The sequence below is a fragment of the Microcaecilia unicolor genome, chromosome 2 (genome assembly GCF_901765095.1).
Source record: "Microcaecilia unicolor chromosome 2, aMicUni1.1, whole genome shotgun sequence".
NCBI lineage: Eukaryota > Metazoa > Chordata > Amphibia > Gymnophiona > Siphonopidae > Microcaecilia > Microcaecilia unicolor.
The window spans coordinates 209,398,448-209,424,447 of record NC_044032.1 but is presented as its reverse complement, the minus strand read 5'-3'; the positions used below and the strand labels follow the sequence as shown (position 1 = coordinate 209,424,447).

The 26,000-nt window shown below is 42.3% G+C and overlaps 1 protein-coding gene across 5 annotated transcripts in view; it reads left to right on the top strand.

Moving 5' to 3' along the window:
- The window catches only part of GOLM1 (golgi membrane protein 1), a 175,835-nt gene that overhangs the window by 80,648 nt on the left and 69,187 nt on the right, over positions 1–26,000 (top strand). For all 5 annotated transcript variants that reach the window (XM_030193680.1, XM_030193681.1, XM_030193677.1 and 2 more), the window contains exon 5: positions 22,957–23,050. In XM_030193680.1, the coding sequence (XP_030049540.1) occupies positions 22,957–23,050 (94 nt within the window). The remainder of the gene's footprint in view (positions 1–22,956; positions 23,051–26,000) is intronic.

Below are 26,000 nucleotides of genomic sequence, written 5' to 3'. Positions count from 1 at the left end.
AGTCTGTGTGGACGAGTACCATGGATTGGACCAGTGTGTGAAATAACGTTTTTCAGGAAGTACTATTTTATGTGATTCAGGTTCCACATGGTTTGGAACATTTTTTTCGTAGCATTTTAGATTTGTTTATTGAAGGATAGATTGCGATCCACAAAGACTCCTAGGATTTTTAAAGTTATCCAATATTAGAAGGGTTTTGCCCTTGGCATTGATGTCTGGAAGCGTTCGGTATTGTGTGGTGATGTATCAGGCAGTGCGTGTGTGGGGTTTTTTTTTTTTCTTTGTTCAGTTTGAAGGATGATGCCCCAAATTCCATTGTGTTTATGCCATCCGTTATTCTGGATGTGATTTCATGCAGATTCTTTTTGAAGGGGATGTAGATTGACACGTCGGTGTACATGAGGGGGTTGAAGCCTTGTTTGGATAATGTTCACGCAAGGGGGACCATCATCAGGTTGAATAGCATTGGTGAGAGCAGTGAGCCCTGGGGGACCCTACACTCCACTTTCCATGTATGAAAGAGAGGAGGATGACTTCATAGGATCTTGTAGTCAGGAAACCTAGGAGCCCTTTAAGCACCTTCCCTTCAATGCCAATTTTGTCGAGTATTCTTTTGAGGATTTGATGGTTGACCATGTCAGATTGTAGCAGAAGAATGTTTTTTCCTTTGAGATTTCCTTTTTGAGGTTGGCCAATAGTGTAATCAGCACTGTTTCGGTGCTGTGGTTGGGTCTAAAGCCTGACTGGGATTCGTGTAGTATGGAGAATTTGTTAATGTATTCAGTTAGTTGGTTAGCTACTATGCATTCCATTATTTTTGCTGTTAAAGGTATGGCCTGTAATTCAAGGTGCGTTGATGTTTTTCTTGGTGTCCTTCGGGATTGGTGAAAGCAATATGTTGTGCTTTTTTTGTGTGTGGAAAATGGCCTTCCTGGAACTTGTAGTTCAAATGGGAGTTAAGTTGGTCTATGAATCAGTCCGGGGCAGCTTTCAGTACATGGTTGGGACATGTGTCTAGCATGTAGTAGGCAGAGGAGAACTTTCTTAATGCTTGTGCTACTATCTCATTTGTGGTTGTGTGAAGGTGGTCCGTGTTCAGTCTGCTGGGGCTTCTTTTGGAGGGTGGTCAAATTCATCTATGAGGTTTTCAAGGCTTGTATCATCTTGCATTAGGCTCTTTCTTAGGTTACAGTTGAGATGCTGCTGAAATAATGTCGCTTCTCTCTTTGTGAACTACCAGTTTGGCATGCTTCCTGAAAGTTGTAGTTCTACTTTTATTGGTTCCTTCTGAACACATGATCCCTGTTCCCACTGCCTTTGACTCTTCTTGTTAGCTCAGACTCTGACTTCATGCCTGTTGAGTAAGTAGCCTCGCTGTCGTCCTGTGCAAGAGAAAAGAGAGAAGCAGATATCATCTTGGGCCTAAGCCCTGTAATCCATCTGCTCTCTGCCTTTTTCAAAACCCCCTGGTGCATCGTCTATTTACCAGTGTTCTACAACAGTCACCAGCAAGCTTCAGTAGCTGATCTCCTAGTCCCTCCAGTCTGAGGGTGCTGGATTAAAAAACAGATTCTTTTCTCTGCATGGGAAGTGACGCTATTTCAGCAGCACCTCAATTGTAAGTCTGTTTTATTTTTTGGTTATTTATATAAAAGAACAATTGGAGTCTTGAGTTTCTGTAGTGGCGTTAAGGTACTGATTTAACTCCTTGCCAACTATTATGCTGGGCATCTTTGGGAGGGCAAGACAGTTCTACTGCATTTTCTCCTTGTCCCACCTGTGAGTCGCTGCATTCTTTGCCCACATCAGTTTCAGAGCAGCCTGGCATGAAAAAGGTTGACACGTGCTCTACTAAACTATGATGCAGAATCAGTTCAAGTACACAGGTATGGGAGATGGTGCATATGTAGGGTGTAGCTGCCAGATAAATTTCTGGCTCTTGTAGTTTGAACTAGTTTGTGAGCTGCTTTGTATCTCTGTGGATTTAGTGGAATGTAAATGCTGGATTGGATTACATTAGATTAACATGAGAAGTGGAACAGGGGGGCAGAGGCAGAGAGGAAAGTGTCCCAGCCCCTGGAATGAGAAAGTCTGTTCCAAGAGATTAAGAAGATTGGGAGGAATTGCACCGACTGTCAGGTTGAAGGTTGATGTCACCCCCATCTACTTAACACAATACTGTTCCTGAGGCCTTAACAGCCATTACTTGACAGATCTCCTGCTTTGAATGCTGCTAGCACTTGCACTTTACTCTTTGGACCTTTTATGAAGTTTTGCTGTTTTCACCTAGATCAGAAGGAGTAGCACCGACTGGTTGAAGATCGATGACATCACCCCCATCTACTTAATGTGATGCTGCACTTGAGGCATTGTGCTGAAGGGGTGTGCCAAAAAGACACACTTTGTTCCTTTGTGCACCCCTTCATGTGCAACTTTGTGAGTAACTTAGGTGTTACTCTGATCTAGGTACTGTCATAAATGTCAATTTAATTTTAAACTTTTAAATCATTTTGCAGATTAATATTGCATTTAGAGTACTGTTTTGTTTTACTGCGAATTATGTATGATTGTATTTGGATACGTCTTTTGGGTGGATGCGTAGGGTTCTCTTTTTAATCGTACATGGAATATTGCTTATATTCCAACTTTTTTTTTCCTCCATGTCATTCCCCATTGCCTATAGGTTTTACTTGTCCTAGAACATTATTAATTGTGATGATGTTATGCCATACTCCATTGAGGTAATCTCCATTGCTCGATCTAGACACACACTCAGTTTGAGAAATAGACTGAAATCCCAAACCAGACAGAATCTGCACAGAATACCATGTATTGATTTCACACACTCTTCTGTTGTCCCTATCCCTTGTTTTAACCTTAACATTCCTAACATTGTACAAGATTGGCTGGGCGAACATCAACCAGGTTGTTTATTTTTGACTGAACCCTGGCTTAACTCAGCAGATGATCCTGAGATTTGTATTGTCCTCCTGGGAAGTGGCATCAGGCCAAAGAACACTACTTTGATTTTACATTTAGAAATTCTACATATTCTTCTTCCTTGTCATCAAGCAGATGAAGCCATTACGTATGGGTTGTGTCCATCAACCAGCAGGGGGAGATAGCACTCAATTTTTCACAGTGCCTCATGGCCAGCTAGCTCCACTGCCTCTTCAGTATTCTCTATCTCCCCAAGTAGGGTGGCTGCAGCTTCTTCGAGCTCCATCAAAAATCTGCCTGGGGGTGGCTACTGGCTTGCCAGTTGTTAGCTGGGGTGTTAGAGGCTATATAGCAGCTTCACTTTGAAGGCACATAGGCCAGCCCTTTCCCTGCCTTACCCATGCCCCCGTGGATGTGGACATATTAGCTTGCTTTTCCCTGTCCTTTCCCTCTCAGTGGATGCAGGCACATTGGTTCGCCTTTCCCTGCCTTTCCCACTTCTCTGAGCCTCCAGCGTTAAAAAAAAATGTATATATATAAATAAATAATTAAAGTCGCGCTTTAGCGCAGCGATCTTGGAAAAGAGGTTTTTTTCTTGAGATTCTTCTGCAGGACCGGAGCTGTGATACTCGGTCTAGTGAGGTAAGAGTGTTTTCTGAATCCTCCGGGGTGGGCCCGCGATCGGGACGTTTTTGGCGCGAACCACCATTTTTGAATTTTACTGCCGTTTTTGGCGATGGCTGCGGAGACTGTGAAGCGCTGTTCTAAATGTGGCAAGCTTCAAATACTGAAGAGGCAGTGGAGCTAGCTGGCCATGAGGCACTGTGAAAAATTGAGTGCTTTCTATCTCCCCCTGCTGGTTGATGGACACAACCCATACGTAATGGCTTCATCTGCAATGACTAAAGGAAAGAAAATTATCATGGTAAGAACCTAATTTTCTCTTATTTACTACTGGGAGATATTTATCTTCTTTTGGAGCAAAGAAATTATCCTAAAATTATCAATATTTTCTCATTTCTCTCAGCTTTGTTATTCAATTCTTCCTATACAAATCACATGAGAGAGGACACTAGTTAAATTTAGTAACTTTTAGTCGTTCTACATTGAGCAATATTTTTATTTCAGATACTTTTTGGTCGGACTCTTTGTGGTCTGATCATTTCACTTTGAATTGGAAGGATTTTAGAAAGAGTAAAATAACTAATGTGCAATATTGCTCAAGAGGTAATGTAGATGACAAATTATTTTGGGATTCATATCATTTAGAATGGAGTGATGTCCCTCATTCAGAATTTTTAGCTGAATGGAGGAAAACTAGTGACAAGATTTTAGACACAATAGCCCGCCTAGTGGTTAGTGCAGTGGACTTGATCCTGGGGAACTGAGTTCGAGTCCCACTGCAGCGCCTTGTGACTCTGGGCAAGTCACTTAACCCTCCATTGCCCCTGGTACAAAATAAGTACCTGAATATATGTAAACCGCTTTGAAGGTAGTTGCAAAAACCTCAGGCAGTATATCAAGTCCCATTTCCCTTTCCCCTTATTCAGGTCAAAAGTAGAATTATTAGAGAATTCATTAAATGGTGTGATGATGATGACTTGCATAGATTAAAATAGAATAGTAGGAGGTTGGAACACAAATGGATTAAACAAATCTGCTATCTCTAAACAAAGTTGGTGGGAGGCCATCCATTAATATAAAAGAGCTTTTAAGAATAAACATCAAATACATTACTCAAAATTGATGGGAACGGACGTTACAAATACCAAATATCTGTTTCAAATTGTTACTAAGCTTACGGACACATATTGTCAAAATTCATCTTTAGCTGTAACTTCTACAGCATCGCATTTATCGACCTATTTTCAAGATAATAAACATCAGGGACCAGCTTGCTAATGCCAAGAATATTATTGATAGGGATTATATTCAACTGTACAATAATAATGGATTGTCGGATAGGTTTTAGTTAGAATTTTTCTTCTTCATGGCAACAATTTAACACATTGTTTAAGAAATATGCCAAGTTGCCAATTAGACAATTGTCTAATATTTTGAGACTTCACCATTAAAACTTTAAAGTTCAACTTTTTGAATGGATTCTGTTATCTTCTTTCTGGCACTTTTTCTTCAGAGCTTGGGGAGATTGTTACATCTATATTGAAAGATAATAAAAACATCTAGTCAGCTACTCAGTAAGTATAGACTGGTTGCATGTATTCCTCTGTTTGCAAAGTTTATGGAAGGATTAGTAACTTAGCAATTGACAAGATTTCTTGAGGTTCATAATATTTTATATTCATTTCAATCAGGTTTTCCCCTTTTGTTCAACCTTCAATACAGAAACAGTGATTTGTTCCATATTAATTATTAGTAAAGGTAATAAGGCATTTTTACTTCAATTAGCTCTCTCTAGTGCTTTGACCTAGTGGATCATGATATATTGCAGGAATTGGAATCCTTAGGGATAGTAGCTAATGTGTTGAAGTGGTTTCAGGGTTTTTTGAAATTTAGAACTTAAGAGTTAAAATGAACAAAAAACTGTGATGCTTGGCAAAACCCACGTACGGTCACCTGTGTTTCCCATGCTGTTTAACATTTTTCTGAGCTCTTTGGGATTCGAACCGGAAAAACATAGCTTTAGAGCATATATATATATGCCGATATTACAGTTTTAATCCCGATAAGCGACTTCACTCCAAATGGAACTACCTAATATAAAGAAAACGTAATGTTAATAGAATCCTGGATGATTAATCACAAACTAAAACTCAATACAGATAAAACAAAGTTTCTGTTGATTAGTGACAAACTTGATTTGCTGGACTCTATTTGGAGCAATCGGATGAAATATAAACTTTATCCAACCATTAAAATATTGGCAATTTTGATAGGCTGTACTATCTCTAGATCCTCGAATCAGTATCTTAGTGAAGAAATTTATTTTTATTGTTAAAAAAACAACAACCCTGAGGATTCAAAAATTGTAGAATATTTTTTACTCCTAGTGCAGGCTTTATTGCTCTCCCAACTGGACTACTGAAATACTAGTTATATAGGTTGTACTAAATTTTTGTTAAAGAAATTACAAACACGGAACATGGCAGTCTGACTGATCGCCTACTTAGGTAAATTCAGTAGGATCTCACATTACTATTACATTGACTCCCTGTAGGCGAGGGCTTTAGCGTTGAAATTATTTGATATACCACCCCTTTTGTTCACGAGTTAAGGCGGTTCACACAAGTTACAAATTAAAATTACAAAAATATACAGAAAAGAACCCCATAGTTTGAAAGGACAGAAAACCTACACACACTAGGAGATATAAAGAAAATCATTTACGCAGATAATGAAGTTTAAGCAAAAACAGACATTAAAAAAAACCAGTCTTGCTAGAAATTATCACCCATTGCCCCATACTCATTCGATTCGCGTACGGGATCGGTGATTATCAAACGCCTGCTGGAATAGATTTCTTTAATGCAGTCCAAAATTAAGTAGCTAAAAAAAATAAATAAACTTAGGTGGACCTGCAACGAGAATCGGAAAGGAGTACAATAGATGAGAAGTCCTCCATATAGCATGCACACAAGCTAGTGCATTTTACACAAAATTCTATATGGTGAAGATACCATTATGTGTGTATGAAGACTTTAGTTTTTATGGATTCATCTAGGCTGAGGAGATGTACCAATAATCCTTTTGCTATTCCATCTTTGAAGAGTGTTAAAATTGGGACGGAGATCTCCAACTTTTTGTGGCAATTCCCTAATTATAATTTTAGAAAAATGTTAAACTCTGCTCTTTCAGAAATACATTAAATCAGTTAAAACATAATTTATCTTAACTGATAGGCATTATTCAGAATATACAATACTATCAGTGTTTCCTTTTAATTTGTTAACCACTCAGAACTGTGAGGTTATAGCGTTATATAAAGTGACGGTTATGTTATTTCTTAAGGGCTGTTTTCATTGTATAGTATTAAATCTATACAATGGAGAGGAGGAAGTAAGCTCTTTTGTGGGATATACAGGGTGTGTGTACAAGTTGAATAGAAGTTCCCCTTACAGGTCTTGTGAATGAAATTCATGAGACCAGGTGTTCAGGATAATTTAACACTTAATAGTTTTGGGAGGATTCAGCAGCAAAACATTATGAAGGTCAAAACATTGTAAAGGGCCAGTATTTATAAAGTCTTGTACAACAAATGTCTACCACATGTGGATTGACTTTATTTTTATTTCAGCCTGTGAAATGGCTAACACAGTGATTCTCAACCTGGTATATAAAATTAATAAATCCAATCTAATCAAGTGTGTGGGGCACATCCAACCAGTCGTCAAGTTTTCAGGATATCCACAATGAATATGCATAAGAGATTTGCATGTATATTCATTGTGGATATCTTGAAAATCCAACTGGCTCGGTGTGCCCCGAGGACAGGATTGAGAACCACTAGTCTAGCTTTTGTCTATATGAATTGCTACAAGGCCAAAAATTATCTGTTTTGGGTGAGATTTTAGAGCATTGGGGGGGGGGGGGGGGGGGGGGGGGCGGAGGCTGAAACTTTTAATGGATAGCAATATTCACTTACTATCCATGAAGTCAAATGTAGAAGTATAATTTTAAATGACTAAATGTTGACCCAGGCATTCGAAGGCTGGGTAGAATGTGGTTAGTTTCATTGCCTAATTCAAGGGTGTCCAACCTCAGCCCTTGCCAGGACAGGTTTTCAAGGTTTTCACTATCAATATGCATGAGGTCTATTTGCATACGATGGAGGCAGTGCACAAAATGGATCTCATGTGTATTCACTGGGGAAATCCTGAAAACCCAACTAGATTCCAGCCCTCAAGGACCGAGGTTGGACACTTTGGCCTAATTGGACTCGGTGCCTTCTGATTTGTCCCTATAATTTTGACCCCTAAATTACCAATCTGTATTGGTACCCTGTCCTCACTTGGATTCCAGGGCTCTGTCCTTTCCTGGTTCTCTTCCTACCTCTCCCTCCGCACCTTTAGTGTTCACTCTGGTGGATCCTCTTCTACTTCTATCCCTCTGCCTGTCGGCGTACCTCAGGGCTCTGTTCTTGGTACCCTCCTCTTTTCTATCTACACTTCTTCCCTTGGTTCATTAATCTCATCCCATGGCTTTTCCTACCATCTCTATGCTGATGACTCCCAAATCTACCTTTCTACCCCTGATATCTCACCTTGCATCCAAACCAAAGTTTCAGCGTGCTTGTCTGACATTGCTGCCTGGATGTCTCAACGCCACCTGAAATTAAATATGACCAAAACCGAGCTGCTCATTTTCCCCCCCAAACCCACCTCCCCGCTCCCCCCGTTTTCTATTTCTGTTGATGGCTCTCTCATTCTCCCTGTCTCCTCAGCTCGAAACCTTGGGGTCATCTTTGACTCTTCTCTCTCCTTCTCTGCTCATATCCAGCAGACCGCCAAGACCTGTCGTTTCTTTCTTTACAACATCCGTAAAATCCGCCCCTTTCTTTCCGAGCACTCTACCAAAACCCTCATCCACACCCTTGTCACCTCTCGTTTAGACTACTGCAATCTGCTTCTTGCTGGCCTCCCACTTAGTCACCTCTCCCCTCTCCAGTCGGTTCAAAACTCTGCTGCCCGTCTCATCTTCCGCCAGGGTCGCTTTACTCATACTACCCCTCTCCTCAAGACCCTTCACTGGCTCCCTATCTGTTTTCGCATCCTGTTCAAACTTCTTCTACTAACCTATAAATGTATTCACTCTGCTGCTCCCGAGTATCTCTCCACACTCGTCCTTCCCTACACCCCTTCCCGTGCACTCCGCTCCATGGATAAATCCTTCTTATCTGTTCCCTTCTCCACTACTGCCAACTCCAGACTTCGCGCCTTCTGTCTCGCTGCACCCTACGCCTGGAATAAACTTCCTGAGCCCCTACGTCTTGCCCCATCCTTGGCCACCTTTAAATCTAGACTGAAAACCCACCTCTTTAACATTGCTTTTGACTCGTAACCTCTTGTAACCACTCGCCTCCACCTACCCTCCTCTCTTCCTTCCCGTTCACATTAATTGATTTGATTTGCTTACTTTATTTATTTTTTGTCTATTAGATTGTAAGCTCTTTGAGCAGGGACTGTCTTTCTTCTATGTTTGTACATCGCTGCGTATGCCTTGTAGCGCTATAGAAATGCTAAATAGTAGTAGTAGTATTAGTAAATGACGGCAGAAAAAGACCTGCATGGTCCATCCAGTCTGCCCAACAAGATAAACTCATATGTGCTACTTTTTGTGTATACCTTACCTTGATTTGTACCTGTCCTTTTCAGGGCACAGACCGTGTAAGTCTGCCCAGCACTATCCCCGCCTCCCAACCACCAGCCCCACCTCCTACCACCGGCTCTGACACAGACCGTATAAGTCTGCCCAGTACTATCCCTGCCTCCCGCCACCGGCTCTGCCACCCAATCTCGGCTAAGCTCCTTAGGATCCATTCCTTCTGAACAGGATTCCTTTATGTTTATCCCATGCGTGTTTGAATTCTGTTACCATTTTCATTTCCACCACCTCCCGCGGGAGGGCATTCCAAGCATCCACTACTCTCTCCGTGAAAAAATACTTCCTGACATTTTTCTTGAGTCTGTCCCCCTTCAATCTCATTTCATGTCCTCTCGTTCTACCGCCTTCGCACCTCCGGAAAAGGTTCGTTTGCGGATTAATACTTTTCAAATATTTGAACGTCTGTATCATATCACCCCTGTTTCTCCTTTCTTCCAGAGTATACATGTTCAGGTCATCAAGTCTCTCCTCATACGTCTTGTAACGCAAATCCCATACCATTCTCGTAGCTTTTCTTTGCACCGCTTCAATTCTTTTTACATCCTTCGCAAGGTACGGCGAAGGAGGCTAAGAAGGATATGTTACTTTTTATAAACTTATCCCAGTGAAAGTAGGTGCAGAGTTTTCGAGGCTGATGTAATTGTGTGTGCATGTACGTGCTTGAAAAAGGTACATATCATATGAGGCTGTATTATAAAATGCATGTATAAGTTTAGTACCATCTGTCCTGTTCCCTGAGGAACACCTTTATGTATATCATGTAAAAATAGATTCAGTTTGTGTGCCCACTTCGTATGTACATACATTCCAGGGAGCTCTATAGAGCCATATAGTAGTGTAAAATGCAGTAACTCAAGCCAAAAGAAGTAAAGAGAATGTAAGGAATTAGGAAAGGAACAGAGAATTAAAGAATGTCATCATGCCTCTGTATCACTCCATGTTGAAGCCTCACCTTAAGTATTGTACGGTTGTCGCATCTCAAAAAAGATATAGCAGACTTAGAAAAGGGTGACCAAAATGATTACAGTGATGGAGTATGAGGAAAGACTGTGAAAGGGTTTTTCAACTTGGAGAAGAGTACAGAGGAGACATTTTATAGAGGTCTGTAAAATGAGTGCTGTGGAATGAGTAATTGCAAATTAATTGGTTACTCTTTCAGAAGGTAGAAAGACTAGGGACACACACTGAAGTTACATAATATTACTGAAACAGGAGAAAATATTTTTTCACTCGATGCATAGTTTTCTGGAACTCTTTTGCTGGAGGTTGTGGTAAAAGCAGTTAATGTATCTGTGTGTGTGGATTTTTTTTTTTTTTTAATGTATCTGTGTTTTAAAAGGGTTTGGACAAATACCCGGAGGTAAAGTCTAAAAAGCATTCATAAAACATGAAGAAAGCTACTGTGTATCCCTGAAGGTAAATAGCATAGAATCTTGTTACTTTTTGGGATTCTGCCAGGCAGTTTTGATGTGGTTTGGCCACTGTTAAAAGCAGGATACTGTGCTAGATGGACCTTTTGGTCTCACCTAATAATGTTTCTCTTAAAACAAGGGTGCCATTTTATAATAAGTTGTTAAGAAGAATCTTGTCCATATATAAATTTCAAGTTGAAAGGGTGGGGAAGTAAGGGATTAGAGAATGCACCATCGATGGAGAACAAATGTTTAAACCTTAAACACATTTCTTAACCATAGGAAGGTGAATTACATGTGTCAACATCTCTGGGCACCGAAACAATGTTTTTTTAATGTGTGTCCCAGCAGTGAAATTCTTACAAAAGTTTTCCCATCAGATTTGCTCTTCAGACCTTATCCTTTGGGAGATGACATAAATCATATAACCTAAATAACTGCGCAATAGCTCAAATAAAATAGTATAGTAGCACCAGAAGAAAAAAAAAATACAAATCAAATTTTGACCCCACAGAAACACACAAGAAATGTGCTGTCCCTTTGAATCTCCCCTTTGCTGATCCTCCAGCAGCAGGCCGCATTAAGAGATTTCACCACCCCCTCCAGGAATGATAGGTGTCTTGTGTGCTATCTGTAGAATTCCATGCCTTAGTTCAAGCCCTTTCTAGGAAAGTCCACTCCACAGGCTCTGAGTTCTCACGAATCAGAGGTTGTAGGACAAAGTGCTACAAGAAATTAAGTTATTGTTAAGTGATCCCTATTATACTCGGGAGCATTTTGTAGTTGGTAGAATGTGACAGGCAGAGAAAGGTAGCAGAACATCAGACCACTCTTTGGTGTGGGTAGAATTTGCATTGCAGGAGAGTGAGGGCCCAGATATATGGCACAAGAACCCCACCCTGTATCTTGATTTTTATTTATTTTAGTATTTATATACTGCCTAGACCTAAGCACTTTAAACATTTTTTTTCAGGTACTGATACTGTCCCTAATGGGCTCACAATCTAATATTATATTGTACATGGGGCAGTGGAGAGCTAAGTGATTTGCCCAAGGTCACACGGAACTGCAGAGGGAATTGAACCTGGTTCCCCAGATTCTCAACCCACTGCTGACAGTTAAGCAGCAGTGGGAATCGAACCCAGTTCCCCAGGCCTGCATCCTGCTGCACTAACCATTAGGCCACTCCTCCACTCATTTAATGAAGGCATGTCCAAGAGAGACCTGACATAATTGAGCAGGGACAGTGACTCAGTTGAGGTAGACCCACAGACCTATTGGGCAGGTGCTAAGGCAGTAATGCTTGGGAAAATTATAGCTTATGTGGTGGATGTGGGGTGTGAGGATGGTACAGGACAAGGAACTGTGGGGCTTACTAGAGATTTCCAGCATTATCATAAAATAACATATCGACAGGATAAAGAACAGTACATGCAAGCTCATAAATGTATTAGACTTGAAAGGGCTTTAGAACATACATCTTTACAAATATAATCCCCACCTCTGAGATATCAAAACTAGGAATCTATTGGTCAATTCTTTAAAGGTCTTGTACCACCACAAGCATCTCCTGAAAAGCTGCAGTATTTCAATCAGCTGTTTACAGGGCCAGAAATCCAAAGAGTTTAGTATAAAGCTTAAGCTGGTGAAAACCCCTGGTCCAGATGGGCTGGGTCCAGAGTTTTATAAAATTCTAGATGTGTTGGTGGAGCCCTTCTACCATCTCAGTGACGAGATTAGGATCGTAGTTTGGGAGCCTTGTGGAACCATGCCATATTCTGGCTGGTGACAGACAAGGAACTAATGGGATCTTATCGGCCAATATTGCTGCTAAACCTAGATATTAAGCCTAATGCGTCTTATTTTAGCTTCAAGGATGAATGCTGGACATAGTACATCAGGGCCAAGTAGGTTTTATACCGGGCAGATAGCCTTATCTATAAAAAGGCCATTCAGGTCTTACAAGAGGGGCAGAAGAGGGCTAATGATGCTATCTTAGCGAGCCTAGATGCAGAAAAAGTGTTTGACAAAATCTTGTGGTATTATCTTTCTTGAGTAGTACCCAAGTTTGAGATAATGGACTCCCCCTTTTTTTTTTTTTTTTGAACTGGGTTCATGTGCTATACACAAGTCCCATGTCACACCACCTTATTAATGGAAAATTAACATCAGCATAGAGCTAGCAAGGGGGTGCCCACTATCCACTATTACTTATGCTATCTTTGGAACTCCTTACCACTAAAATCAGGCAATCCATATAGATATGGGGAGTTGTGGCAGGCATGCAGGAATATAGAATAAACATTGCTAGGCTAGTACTAACATTTTCAGCCTGGTGGATATTTTACAAAACTTTGGATCCTTCTTGGGATGGCATTAACTTTCAAAAGTCTGAGGTGCTAGCAGTGTCCCTACTTTGCAAATGCCTAATGCTGCCTATTTTCCATTGGTATGGGCAAAGAATAAATTAAAATTTCTGTGGGTTTATCTGAGTGGTGACCCACAGATAATGTATAGAAAAAATGTGAAGGAGATAATGATTCATGTAAAGAAATTATGTGCCCAGTGGAGGATCTGCCCATCTATTAGGCAGAGTAGTGCTTGTGAAAATGGTACTGCTACCTAAGTTAATTTTATCTGTCGCAAGTAATCCCGATGTGGATGTGCAGTGAAGAGGAGCAGATGTATAAGATGTATAGGGGCACTATTAGCTCTTTTATCTGGCAGTATGTCATTAATAGTGGGTATGCAAAATTGGCACTAAGGGCGCAAAGAGAAGTTGGTCTGCCAGATCTACAACTGTAATGTGGCAGCTTTACTCAGATGAGTGCACAATCTACATATTGGTATTTGCAGTTATACCCCATAACACATGTGGGTGGATTGTTGCACCCCATGAGGCATATTTTCAAAGCACTTAGCCTTCCAAAGTTCCATACTACTACTACTACTATTTAGCATTTCTATAGCGCTACAAGGCGTACGCAGCGCTGCACAAACATAGAAGAAAGAGCTTACAATCTAATAGACAAAAAATAAATAAAGTAATCAAATCAATTAATGTGAACGGGAAGGAAGAGAGGAGGGTAGGTGGAGGCGAGTGGTTACGAGTCAAAAGCAATGTTAAAGAGGTGGGCTTTCAGTCTAGATTTAAAGGTGGCCAAGGATGGGGCAAGACGTAGGGGCTCAGGAAGTTTATTCCAGGCGTAGGGTGCAGCGAGACAGAAGGCGCGAAGTCTGGAGTTGGCAGTAGTGGAGAAGGGAACAGATAAGAAGGATTTATCCATGGAGCAGGGTGTAGGGAAGGACGAGTGTGGAGAGATACTGGGGAGCAGCAGAGTGAGTACATTTATAGGTTAGTAGAAGAAGTTTGAACAGGATGCGAAAATGGATAGGGAGCCAGTGAAGCGACTTGAGGAGAGGGGGTAGTATGAGTAAAGCGACCCTGTCGGAAGACGAGACGGGCAGCAGAGTTTTGAACCGACTGGAGGGGGGAGAGGTGACTAAGTGGGAGGCCAGCAAGAAGCAGATTGCAGTAGTCTAAACGAGAGGTGACAAGGGTGTGGATGAGGGTTTTGGTTGAGTGCTCGGAAAGAAAGGGGCGGATTTTACGGATGTTGTAAAGAAAGAAATGACAGGTCTTGGCAATCTGCTGGATATGAGCAGAGAAGGAGAGAGAAGAGTCAAAGATGACCCCAAGGTTTCGAGCTGAGGAGACAGGGAGAATGAGAGAGCCATCAACAGAAATAGAAAACGGGGGGAGCGGGGAGGTGGGTTTGGAACTTTGGAAGGCTAAGTGCTTTGAAAATATGCCTCATCATATTATCCATTCAGTGTCTTTCATGTGAGACCACAAAGATCAGGAGACCTTGGAGAAGGTGCTATGCCACAATCCCTAAAGAGAGCCTGAGAATGGTGGAGGAAAGGTGGGTGGAGCAGCGGGGAAGGCAAAAGGAGCATAAACATTTCTGACATTGGTAGGGAATCTGGAATTACCACGATGAATTGGTAGAACGCCTTTCCAAAACTGGGAGACAATAGTTTGTAGATACATAGGGAAGCTTCTAGATTTAGAAAAAGGAATGTTCTGTCATTTACACAAATGGAGGATATTTAGGGTATGCTAAATGTAAATTTCATGTACTACCTTAGGCAACATATTAGTTTTCTTCACTGAGCAGGGAGAAACAAAATATTGCAATTCACAGCAACTGATAAGTTTTCTTAGGCTAAGGGTAATGGGATTTGATATACCACCTTTCTGTGATACAATCAAAGTGGTTTATATTTTTATTATATGCAAGTGCTTTCTCTGTCCATAGTGGGCTCAAATTCTAAGGTTTTTGTTTTTTTGTACTTGAGGTAATGGAGAGTTAAGTCACAAGGAGCTACAGTGGGAATTGAACCCAGTTCTCTAGGTTCTCAGCCCACTGTACTAACCATTAAGCTACTCCTCTACTCCACTTCTTACAGACTCCCTCAAAGTTTAATAAGTTGTCTCCATGGTATTGGACTTGAAAGGAGATGAGTAAGAGGGCATATTTGGAAGGATTGGCACATCAATGGGAGAGTGAAATAGGGAAAGTATAAGTCAATTATGTAGAACAAGGGTGGGAAGTGTTGGTCCTCAAAAGTCACAACCCAGTTGGGTTTTCAAGATTTCCACAAGTTTGATTTGAATGTACTGCTTCCACTGTATGCAAATGGATCACATGCATATTCATTGTGGAAAACTTGACTAGGTTGAGACCCTCGGACTGTGGTTGCCCACCCCTGAGTTAGAACATAGCTTTGAAAGTGGGTTTAATATGAAAGTGCTGGCCTTCAGGAACCTCACTACAAATTGGTACACAGGGCCTTTATTTTGATATAAAGGGGCCATTAAATGGGACTTTGGGATGATGCCACCTGTGTGAAATGCAGAGCCCATCAGGTCGTGCTTATTTACTTCCTTTTAGAGTATGCAAGATTGCAGTCCTTGTGGAGTGGGGTCCTAGAGGCCTTTGAGAGTGTGGTAACAGCAAAAACTAGAATGGATGTGTATATGATAATTGGAAGATGATGCAGCAGTACTTAGAGAGGAAGGGTTCTCAGTTCATCAAATTCTATTTGTTAGAGTGGTGGTGATCAAGACCATGTTAACCCTTTAGTGTCCAATGTTCCCATCAATCTGTTCCCATATGGCTTATTACGGGAACATTGCATGCTAAAGGGTTAAAGTTTTTCTCTGAGGACAAGCAGGCTGCTTGTTCTCACGACTGGGTTGACGTCCACGGCAGCCCCCACCAACCGGAACAAAACTTCGTGGGCGGTCCCGCACGCAGGGTACGCCCACCGCGCATGCGCGGCCGTCTTCCCGCCCATGCGTGACCGTTCCCGCTCAGTCTTTTCTTTTCCGCGCTGGAGAGAGCCGCGTTCGTCTCTCTGTCAGCCCCGGAAACCGGATCGCGCTTTCGCCGCAAATTTTCTCTTTTTTTCTCCTTTTTTCGTTGTTCTCCGTTTTTTTCTATTTAGTTTCTATAGCAAGCCAGCACACATATATGTCTGGGGCAGTAATCGGAATTGGTGGCAGTCCCCCTTGATAAAGTGAATACGAAACGGGGACCTGTCGCAAGCCAGCACACATATATGTCTGGGGCAGTAATCGGAATTGGTGGCAGTCCCCCTTGATAAAGTGAATACGAAACGGGGACCTGTCGGGGTTTAAGAGCGCACCAACCTGCCTAAGATAAGTGCAGTGTACATTAATTAATATATAGAGAATTTTGTGTAAGTCACTGCTTTGGTAGTATAGTTAGGATGGTGGAGGCTGAGTCAATGATTAAGACATGAACACGAAGAATTGATTCACCTGTTGAATGAAAGTATTCTTATCGTGGATTACATATGAGACTCTTCCTCACCTTAGTCAAATAGCCCTTAGGGGTAATTTATTTGCAGTCACACACTCTGTGTATATTTTTTGGTATCTTGTGTCACGGGACAGAGTGACGGTCTACAATCATTTAACAGGTATTTCTAGGATAAGCAGCATAAAATGTATTGTACTCTTTTGGGATCTTGCCAGGTACTTGTGACTTGGATTGGCCATTGTTGGAAACAGGACATTGGGCTTGATGGACCTTCGTTCTGTCCCAGTATGGCAGTGCTCATGTTCTTACAGAATAGTGGTCTCTGCACTTAGGCACACTTATGCTCAGGACTTCATTTGTAGACAGAGGAAGTGGAAGGGAAGCCAGGACCAAAAGTGAACAACACACACCTACCTGTCCTTGGCTCTCCCATTTCTGCTCTTACTACTCTTACCGGGTGCCTAAATGGAGGTAGCCCCCATATTGGGCAGTGAGCTGGGTTGTGATTACAAAACTGAAAGGATGAGTATATCCCTTTGGACAGTGATGGAAAGAGAATTAGTCTTTCTTCCACTGTCATTCCAAGAATGGATTCTACAAAAAGAGAAAAATTTAGCTTTGATATTAAATGAAAACACTTCCAAAATGCTGCAATCACATAACCTAGGATTTAAAATTAACAGTTCTTGCATGAACTGGCTAGGGTGGCGTAGACACGGCATATGATATATTTCTAAGTTTACCTCATTTATTGTATTTATGTTTATATTTGGTAAACAAAATGGTAAGTTTTATGTTAAACTATACCTGCTGTACACTTCCTTGGGTGATTTTTGTTTATAAAGGCGGTTAAATAAATACCAATAAATAAATATGGCCCTCTTTTTGAAGCTTCAGTATCCAGATCTTTGACTCATACATTTTATTGCTCGTGGCAGTAGTAAAAATGTAATGTAAGAATACTTAATCTGTCAAAAGGCTCACAATACAGTCCATTCCCTCAGGTTAGCAATTCAACTTGTAATGGACTGGTAGTTTACTGTTAAATATATATGAATGAATGGGGGGGGGGGGGGGGGGGGGAGTCTCATCTGTCACTGGGTCGAAAACCCTCCGATCTCTCCAGGGTAGTTTATTCAGTATGACTCTTTGGTGACTATTTGTAATCATTGACAACAACCCCCTTCGTCCATATAATTTGTGATAATATTATAACTTCTTTTAGAATAATGAATTAATCATTTTAACCAAGCAACTGTGTGCTGAGTGACTGGCAGTAAGCTTAAAAAATTATGTAGGGCAACACTTATCTCTGGCTCAGTGAGTCCCGACGGACATCCGTTTCGCTGTTGCTTTGTCAAGGGATTAGAGGGTAAAAGTTCCTGCAATAAGATACAATAAATGTCATTCTTAAGACAATAGTGAACACAGAATATAAATCAAAAATACTCAAATCTGGCTTACACCAACATGATGCCTGCTAGTTAATGCTATTGCCGCCAAACTGAAAAAAACATGGCGTATTTTTTTTATTGGGGAATACCGGAATTTCAAATAGCTAATAGGAACTAAAAAATACGCCGCTGCCATGTTTTTTTAATGAATTTGGCGGCAATAGCGTTAACTAGCAGGCATCATGTTGGTGTAAACCAGGGGGGCCTTTTTACTAAGCCGCGTAGACACCTGCGCATGCCCAATTCGCACCAATTTTGAGTTACTGCGTGGCCCTTGTGGTAATTTCATTTTTGACATGTGTCCGCTAGCTGCATGGCTCGCAGGTGGTAATCGTAATTCTACGTGCGTAGACCATTACTGCTTGGTTACCACATGAGACCATACCACTAGGTCAATGGCTGGCAGTAAGGTCTCAGACTCAAAATGGACACGTGACAATTCTCATTTTGCTGCACATCCATTTTCAGCAAAAATTTTAAAAAGGCATTTTTTTACAGGTTCACTGAAAAATTTTATGCGCGTGCCCAAAACATGCGTCTACACTACTGCAGGCCATTTTTCAGCACGCTTTTGTTAAAGGGTCCCCAGGTTTAGGTATTTTTGATTTATATTCTGTGTTCACTATTGTCTTGGAGTGACATTTATTGTATCTTATTGCAGGTATTTTTAAACTCTAATCCCTTGATAAAGCAACAACGAAACGGGTGTCCGTGAGGACTCACAGAGCCAGAAGATAAGTGTTGCCCTGCATAATTTTTTAAGCTTATTGCCAGTCACTCAGCACAAAGTTGCTTGGTTAAAATGATTAATTTATTATTCTAAAAGAAGTTATAATATTTGTCACACATTATATGGACGGAGGGGTTTTTTTGCCAATGATTACAAACAGTCATCAAAGGGTCATAATGAATTGACTACCCCGGAGAGATCGGAGGATTTTTGACCTGGTGACAGATGAGACTTTTTTTCTCCCCATTCATCCATATATATTTAACAGTGAACTACCAGTCCATTACACATTGAGTAGTAAAAATGTCAAATCATGTTTAGGAAGGTCTTAATGGTAGCCTTGTTGTACAGACATTCTCAAATACATTGCATTTCTGTAGTAATGTAAGGATATTTTGGAAGATGGCCTAGGGAAGGATTAATGATTATCAAATGAGCTTTCATTTCAAATTATTGTTGGGAGAATTGATTCTAATTACAGAAGAGATTTCTGCCTGTATTATTGGTTGATGTTGTGCTATCATTCACCTGACCTTGTCCTTATCAGGAAAGTTCGTGCCTTCCAAGGGAAGGATTAATGATTATCAAATGAGCTTTCATTTCAAATTATTGTTGGGAGAATTGATTCTAATTACAGAAGAGATTTTGGCCTGTATTATTAATTGTTGATGTTGTGCTATCATTCACCTGACCTTGTCCTTATCAGGAAAGATCGTGCCTTCCAAGATGCCAATACTTAGTAGAATAAAGTATGTTTACTGTATAAGTGTGAAGCTGTGACTGTCAAAAATGTAAATATTAAAAAAAATTCCAAACATTTGGAATGCTGCAGATCATGTATTTCAATTGCTGTGATTGCACCTTGGGTTTAACCAGTGGCGTACCAAGGGGGGGGGGGGGGGCGGTCCGCCCCGGGTGTCATGCCGGCTAGGATCGCCACTGGGTTTAACCATTATATAAACTGTTCTTTTATATTTATTTATTTGTTACATTTGTATCCCACATTTTCCCACACATTTGCAGGCTGAATGTGGCTTACATTATATGATAATGGTAATGGTATCTGTGTATTAATTTTATACTTGCTAAATGGAAATTGTATACAAAAGTTTGTGAAAATGTATGTTAATATTATCACTCATTTTACATGGTCAGAGGCTATTTTCACAGCTCATAGCTTTGTGTGTTGTGTGTTCCATAGATATTCAGAGTAATAGATTAATATTCAAAAAATATATTTTAAGAAGCCTTCTCCTTTGCCCCCCTCAAAGAGGAAAAGGGAAAGAGATATCACCTAAGAAGTTAGCAGATCATTCTAGGGCCCTTCTACCAGGGGCGTAACCACGGGTGGGCCTGGGCCCACCCACTTTGGGCTCAGGCCCACCCAGCAATGGTGCAACTCAACCAAACCGCGACTTCAGCTTTCCCTCCTCTCAGCCACCCGCCGGCGCGCCGCAGGTTTTGTTCCCTCCCCTGTCATTCCCGTCTGGCAGTGGCGGAGCTGTGTGGCACCGGGGCCGTCCTCACGCTGCTACAAGTGTTTCCTCTGCGCTGGCCCCACCTCTTCAGAAAGAGTATCAGAGAAGGTGAGGCCGGCCGGATGGAAGCAGTCATGTAGCGGCAGCGTGCTGACGGACGCGGCGCCTTGCAGCTCCACTGCAGACGGCCGATGGGGAGGGAGGGCCTGCTGCGCGCCAGTGGGTGCTTAGAGGTGGGAGAGAACAAAAACCGTGACTGCGGGGGAGAGGGGAAAAGGTGCAGCATGCTGGTAGGTGGCTTTGAGGGGTCAGGGAGAGACTAGCACTGTTGGGATGAGGAAGTGAGACAGGATAGTGCTAGATGGGGTGGAGGAATGGAGAGATGCTGCAAGGGGAATGAGAGGGAGAATTGTTGGATATGGGTGGGGTGGGATGGGTAGAGGGAGGGAAAGGCTGCATAGGAGTGGTAAAGGACCAGAGAGAAAAAAAAGTGTTGGACATAGAAGTGGAAGGAAAGGAGGGAGAAATGAGGGGAAATGTTGAACATGGCATTGAGGTGAGGGGAAGGAAGGATGGAGAGATGCTGTGTGTGTGTGTGGAGGGGGGGAGATGTTAGACCAGGGGCTCAAGGCAGGGAGAGGGAGAAAAGTTGGACATGAAGGTGCAGGAGAGGGGAGGAAAGGAGAGATGCACAAGCGGGGGAGGGGAGAAAGAGGGAAGATGGATCCAGGGAGAGAAGATGGACAATGGATGGTAGGGAAGAGAAAGGGAAAAATGCTGAACAATGGGGGAGGGGAGAGAGATGGGACAGGAAGATGCTGGTGGTGGGAGGTAAAAGGAATAGGGAGATATCAGGCTAGAGGGTGAGGATGGGAGAAAGGGGGTACAGATGCTGAGCTGGAAGAGTAGAGGGAGGGAGACACCTGGAATGGTGGAAAGCATGGGGGAGAGGCCCAAAGAGTGGAGATGGCAAGGAAATAAATGAGAGAACAGTGATTACAGGGGTAGAAATATGGTAATGGTGCGTAGATTGAAGATGGAAAGGAATGATAGGCTGGGAAGGAGAGAGATGGGGAATGGGAGAGCTAGTGGGTGAAAGGAAATGGAAATGTGATATCTGAAAAGTAGAAAGAAGGAAAATATTTAGAAAGAGGATGAAATTTGAGTGTACAGAGGCAGAAAGGAAAGAGCTAAAATGGAAAGATCAATATTTCAGAGGCAGGTGTAGTGAGGAAATGAAATGACAGGAGAAAAAAGACAAATGGACAGCCGCTTGAAGAATTAGCAGAAAGACAGGAAAGCGAGAAAGAGAAATTGGAACCAACATGATGGAAAAATAAAATGTCCAGACAATAAATGTAGAAAAATCATTTTATTTTGAATGTTTTAAATGAATGTTAGCTTTGGGAAATGTGCATAGTGGATGTCTTTTTATTGTGTTAATTAGAAAAGGAAATGCGCTTTTTTTTTTCCCTCCAGTGTTGAAGTGGATGCTGAGGTTCCCAGTTCAATTTTGTCTACATATTTTTATTTCTAATTTGTGAGGGTCTGTCAGTGTGACTGTAACGGCAGATGAAGAGATTGGAGAAGAGAGAGAATTGGGGGAGGGGCTTCTTTATTTTCTGTCCTGGTCACCAGCATGGTTAACAGCAGCCCTGAACCTTGCTGTGGCTAGTGGGGATCCCCAAGCCCTGCCAGCTGGGGATCTCTTCCGGGGCTGGCCGGAGCTGCCTTCCGCCGAGCTTGGCAGATGGGGGCAGCATCCTGGGACCACTGACAACTAAGCATGTATGGGGTGCTGGCATCAGTGGCTCGAGGAGTTGCTACTGCCTGCTGGGCTTGGCGGGGAGTTCTGGCCATCTCTGGTGGAGGTCCCCAGCTGACGGAGATTGGGGATCCTCATCAGCTAAAGTATTTATATTTTGAGTTGGGAAGTGCTGGGGGAGAGAGAAAATTTTGTGCCCACCCACTTTGTGCTCAGGCCCACCCAAAATTGGTTGTCTGGCTATGCCACTGCCTTCTACTAAAGGGTGTTAAGCCTTAATGCACGCTTAGCACGGGGGGGAAGAAAACCTACCGCAAAACATGTTAAAGCATTTTTTTCTATTCTGTTCTATCTACTACACTTTCTCCAACAAGGGATTCACAGCAGTTAAAAGTCAAGATGGCTCTATAATAAAGGCTACATTCAGAAGAAGGTATCGCAAGTAATTCTCCAAGGCCTTCTGAATTCATACCATAAATTGATTTTAAAATTAGACAAACTGTGTTAAATCTAATGTGCTGCTGGACCGACAGCCAATGAAGGTCTCTTATGAGGGGTAAAGTGCTGTCGAAACATCCTCTTCCAAAAATTAATGTGGAAGCACTTACCGCCTTCTATTTAGGGGGTGCCAGGTTAATTTTTTACAGATCCCATGCACTAATGGAAAAATCAATGCAGGATCTTAAAAAAAAAATCCTTGTAAACTGCCACGTTAAATCTGGGCTTAGCACGCGGGAATGTCCCGTATTCAAACGCGCTAGCTCAGATTCTAGCGTATTTTAGTAGAAGGGCCCCTCTGTGCATTTGTGAGATGTTGAGGTCGTACCAGAAGAGTAAATGCAAGTGAGAGCCCAGCAGACTTTCTTAACCCTTTCTTTTCAGAACGAACCATTTGTTGTTTGACGGGGGAAAGAGGCTGTGAAACTTTTTAATTCGTTTTTTTTCCCTTTGTTTTTGTGGGCTTTCCTGGTTTGGATCAAAAGAAGAAGCAATGACCCTACAGAGCAACTATAACAAACTGCAACAGGAGATGGATACTTTCCAGGAAAGTCAAGCTAAGAAACTTAATTACGAATTGTAAGTTTCTTATAAAGTTTCTTCCTAAGTATTTGCTAAAGATAATTTTAGTCAATGTTATGCAGTAATTGGAAAATGTATGCTGTGGATGAGTTTGAATTTACATTAGTGGAATCTTTCTGTCTTTCTCTGCCTTGTATTAAAAGGGAGTTCCAGCGAGCATCTTTCCTTTCTTAAAGGAAAGGTTCCTTTAGATTTTCAGACACTGAACCTGCACTTTTTGCATCTCAGGCAGAGAGCTTTCACTGCAGTGATGGTTAAGGAAGACAAAGGTAGTGGAGAGAGGAGGAAACCTGGGCTTCCAGGCTCCTCAGAGTGTAGTCCTGCTAACATCAGGTCTTGAATGAGCTGGAAGCCCTAAGGAGTAAGCAGTATACAAGTTCACTATAAATGCATGCTCATTATTTCTCAGCGGCAGGTTTGTCTGCAGCTCCTAATGACATGAAAAGCATTTATCTAAATTTCAAACCATGACTGTTAAACATAGGCAGTGGAATGGGGTGGACCACAGAGGCCCTGGCTCAACAGAACATCAGCGATGGGGCTAGAGATTGGTTTGTAGGGCATCCTCCAATCAAAAAGATGTTCTGCTGCTGCTTCTCTTAAATGTAGTGCTTTGCTAGAAGAATGGTCTAATGTTTGACAATTAAAATTCAATGCGAAGAAGTACAAAGTGGATGCACTTAGGGAGTAGAAATCCACGGGAGACGTATGTGTTAGGCGGTGAGAGTCTGATATGTACAGACGGGGAGAGGGATCTTGGGGTGATAGTATCTGAGGATCTGAAGGTGACGAAACAGTGTGACAAGGTGGTGGCCGTAGCCAGGTTACTAGGCTGTATAGAGAGAGGTATGACCAGCAGAAGAAAGGAGGTGTTGATGCCCCTATACAAGTTGTTGGTGAGGTCCCACCTGGAGTACTGTGCTCAGTTTTGGAGGCCGTATCTTGCTAAGGATGTAAAAAGAATTGAAGCGGTGCAAAGAAAAGCTACAAAAATGGTATGTGATTTACGTTACAAGACGTATGAGGAGAGACTTGCTGATCTGAACATGTATACCCTGGAGGAAAGGAGAAACGGATGACATAATACAGACGTTCAAATATTTGAAAGGTATTAATCTGCAAACGAACCTTTTTCGGAGACTGGAAGGTGGTAGAACTAGAGGACATGAAATGAGGTTGAAGGGGGGCAGACAAGAAAAATGTCAGGACGTATTTTTTCACGGAAAGAGCGGTGGATACTTGGAGAACTCTTTTATTTATAGAGACGGAAATCAATAGACAACCGTACATTAAAAATACATAAATACAAATCAGCCCACTATATACATATTCACAAGTCCCCCCCCCCTACCCGGGAACCCTAATAAAACCAATACCCATCTGAAACCAAAAAATCATGACAGTTTTAACTTAACATGCTTCCACCAAATAAAAAATTTACCAATCCCTACCTCCGCCCTTTCCCACCGTGCTACCTCCTGGACCGCCCTTACTATATCCCAACTGACCCCCTCAACAGACCTGTACTCCTGACGCAGGGAAACCCCGCAGCGCGCCATCCAAAGACAGAACCTGACAATGACAGAGATCAGAAACCCCGTTACCGGCTCCAGCTGCCCTTTCCCCTGCTGTCTCCCATAAACCCAATCCGCGTAGGTGTAAGATCGAAAACTGGGAATTTGTAACAGAGAAGCCACTCTGTCACACACCTGAATGGAAAAAGGGCATTCCTTTAAAAAATGGTTCATGGTTTCTACCTTTCCAACACATTCCCCCCTCGGACAGTCACGGTCCTTCATGTTCCTGTCCTTCAGATTTCCCCTTACATATAGCTTTCCATGCAAGGACAGCCAAGCAATGTCCCTGTACTTGTGTGGGATCCTTTCTGATGACACTAACCGCAAACCCCGCTCCAATACCGGCCCAGGAGCATCCCTAAGTACCAGTGGAGAAGAAAATCTCTGAGTGCGCACCCTTTCCACCCAATCCTCCCTCCTCCCTTCCTTTATTTCCTCTACCATAACACCCCACAACCGTACTAACTTGACCAGGGTCCGATAATACCCTACCCCCTCCGGAAAGCCTTTCCTCAAAACCCTCACCCTCCCCCCTCCCAGCCAGGGGACCCAATATTCCTTCCACCACTGAATAACACTCTCTGCCCACCCCGGGGGTTCTTGATCTACTGCCCGACCCAAATTAAATTGAAGAAACAAAGAACTGAAAACTAACACTGGGTTAACCATACCTACCCCTCCCTCATTCCTTGGCAAGTATGTGATGTTTCTTTTGACTGGATTCATCCGGTTACCCCATAGCATTTGAAAAAACACACTGTAAAGTGCCGTGTAACAACGCTCTGGTAACAGACAGATGTAACTTAAAAATAAAAACATTGGCACTACATGGGATTTGATCAAACGAACCCGATCTGCCATCGACATCCTCCAGCCCTTCCACCTCTCTACCTTTGCCCTTGCCTCTTCAATCTTCTGATTCCAATTAATCAATCCATAGTCCCCTGCCTCAAACTGTATCCCCAGAACCCTTATCCTCTCTGTAGCCTGTGGGAACCCATCCTCCAATTCAAACCTTGCCCCTGCCGGTCCCACCCATAAGCTTTTACATTTCTGATAATTCACCCGCGATCCTGACGCCTGCGAATACCTTGAAATCATCCCTTGCAATTTCCTGCCTTCTGTCTTATCTGCTACCCAGACCGTAATATCGTCCGCATAGGCCACCACCCGTAGTTGCTTCCCCTTGCTCACCTCCACCCCTTGCAATCCCTCTTCACCACTCAACTCCAAACGCCGCACAAATGGGTCAATGGCGAAGGTATACAGCAGAGAGCTCAAGGGACACCCTTGTCGCACTCCTGCCGTAATCCCAAAATCCTTCCCCTTCCAGCCATTCACCAATGGAAAACACCGCACATTGGTATACA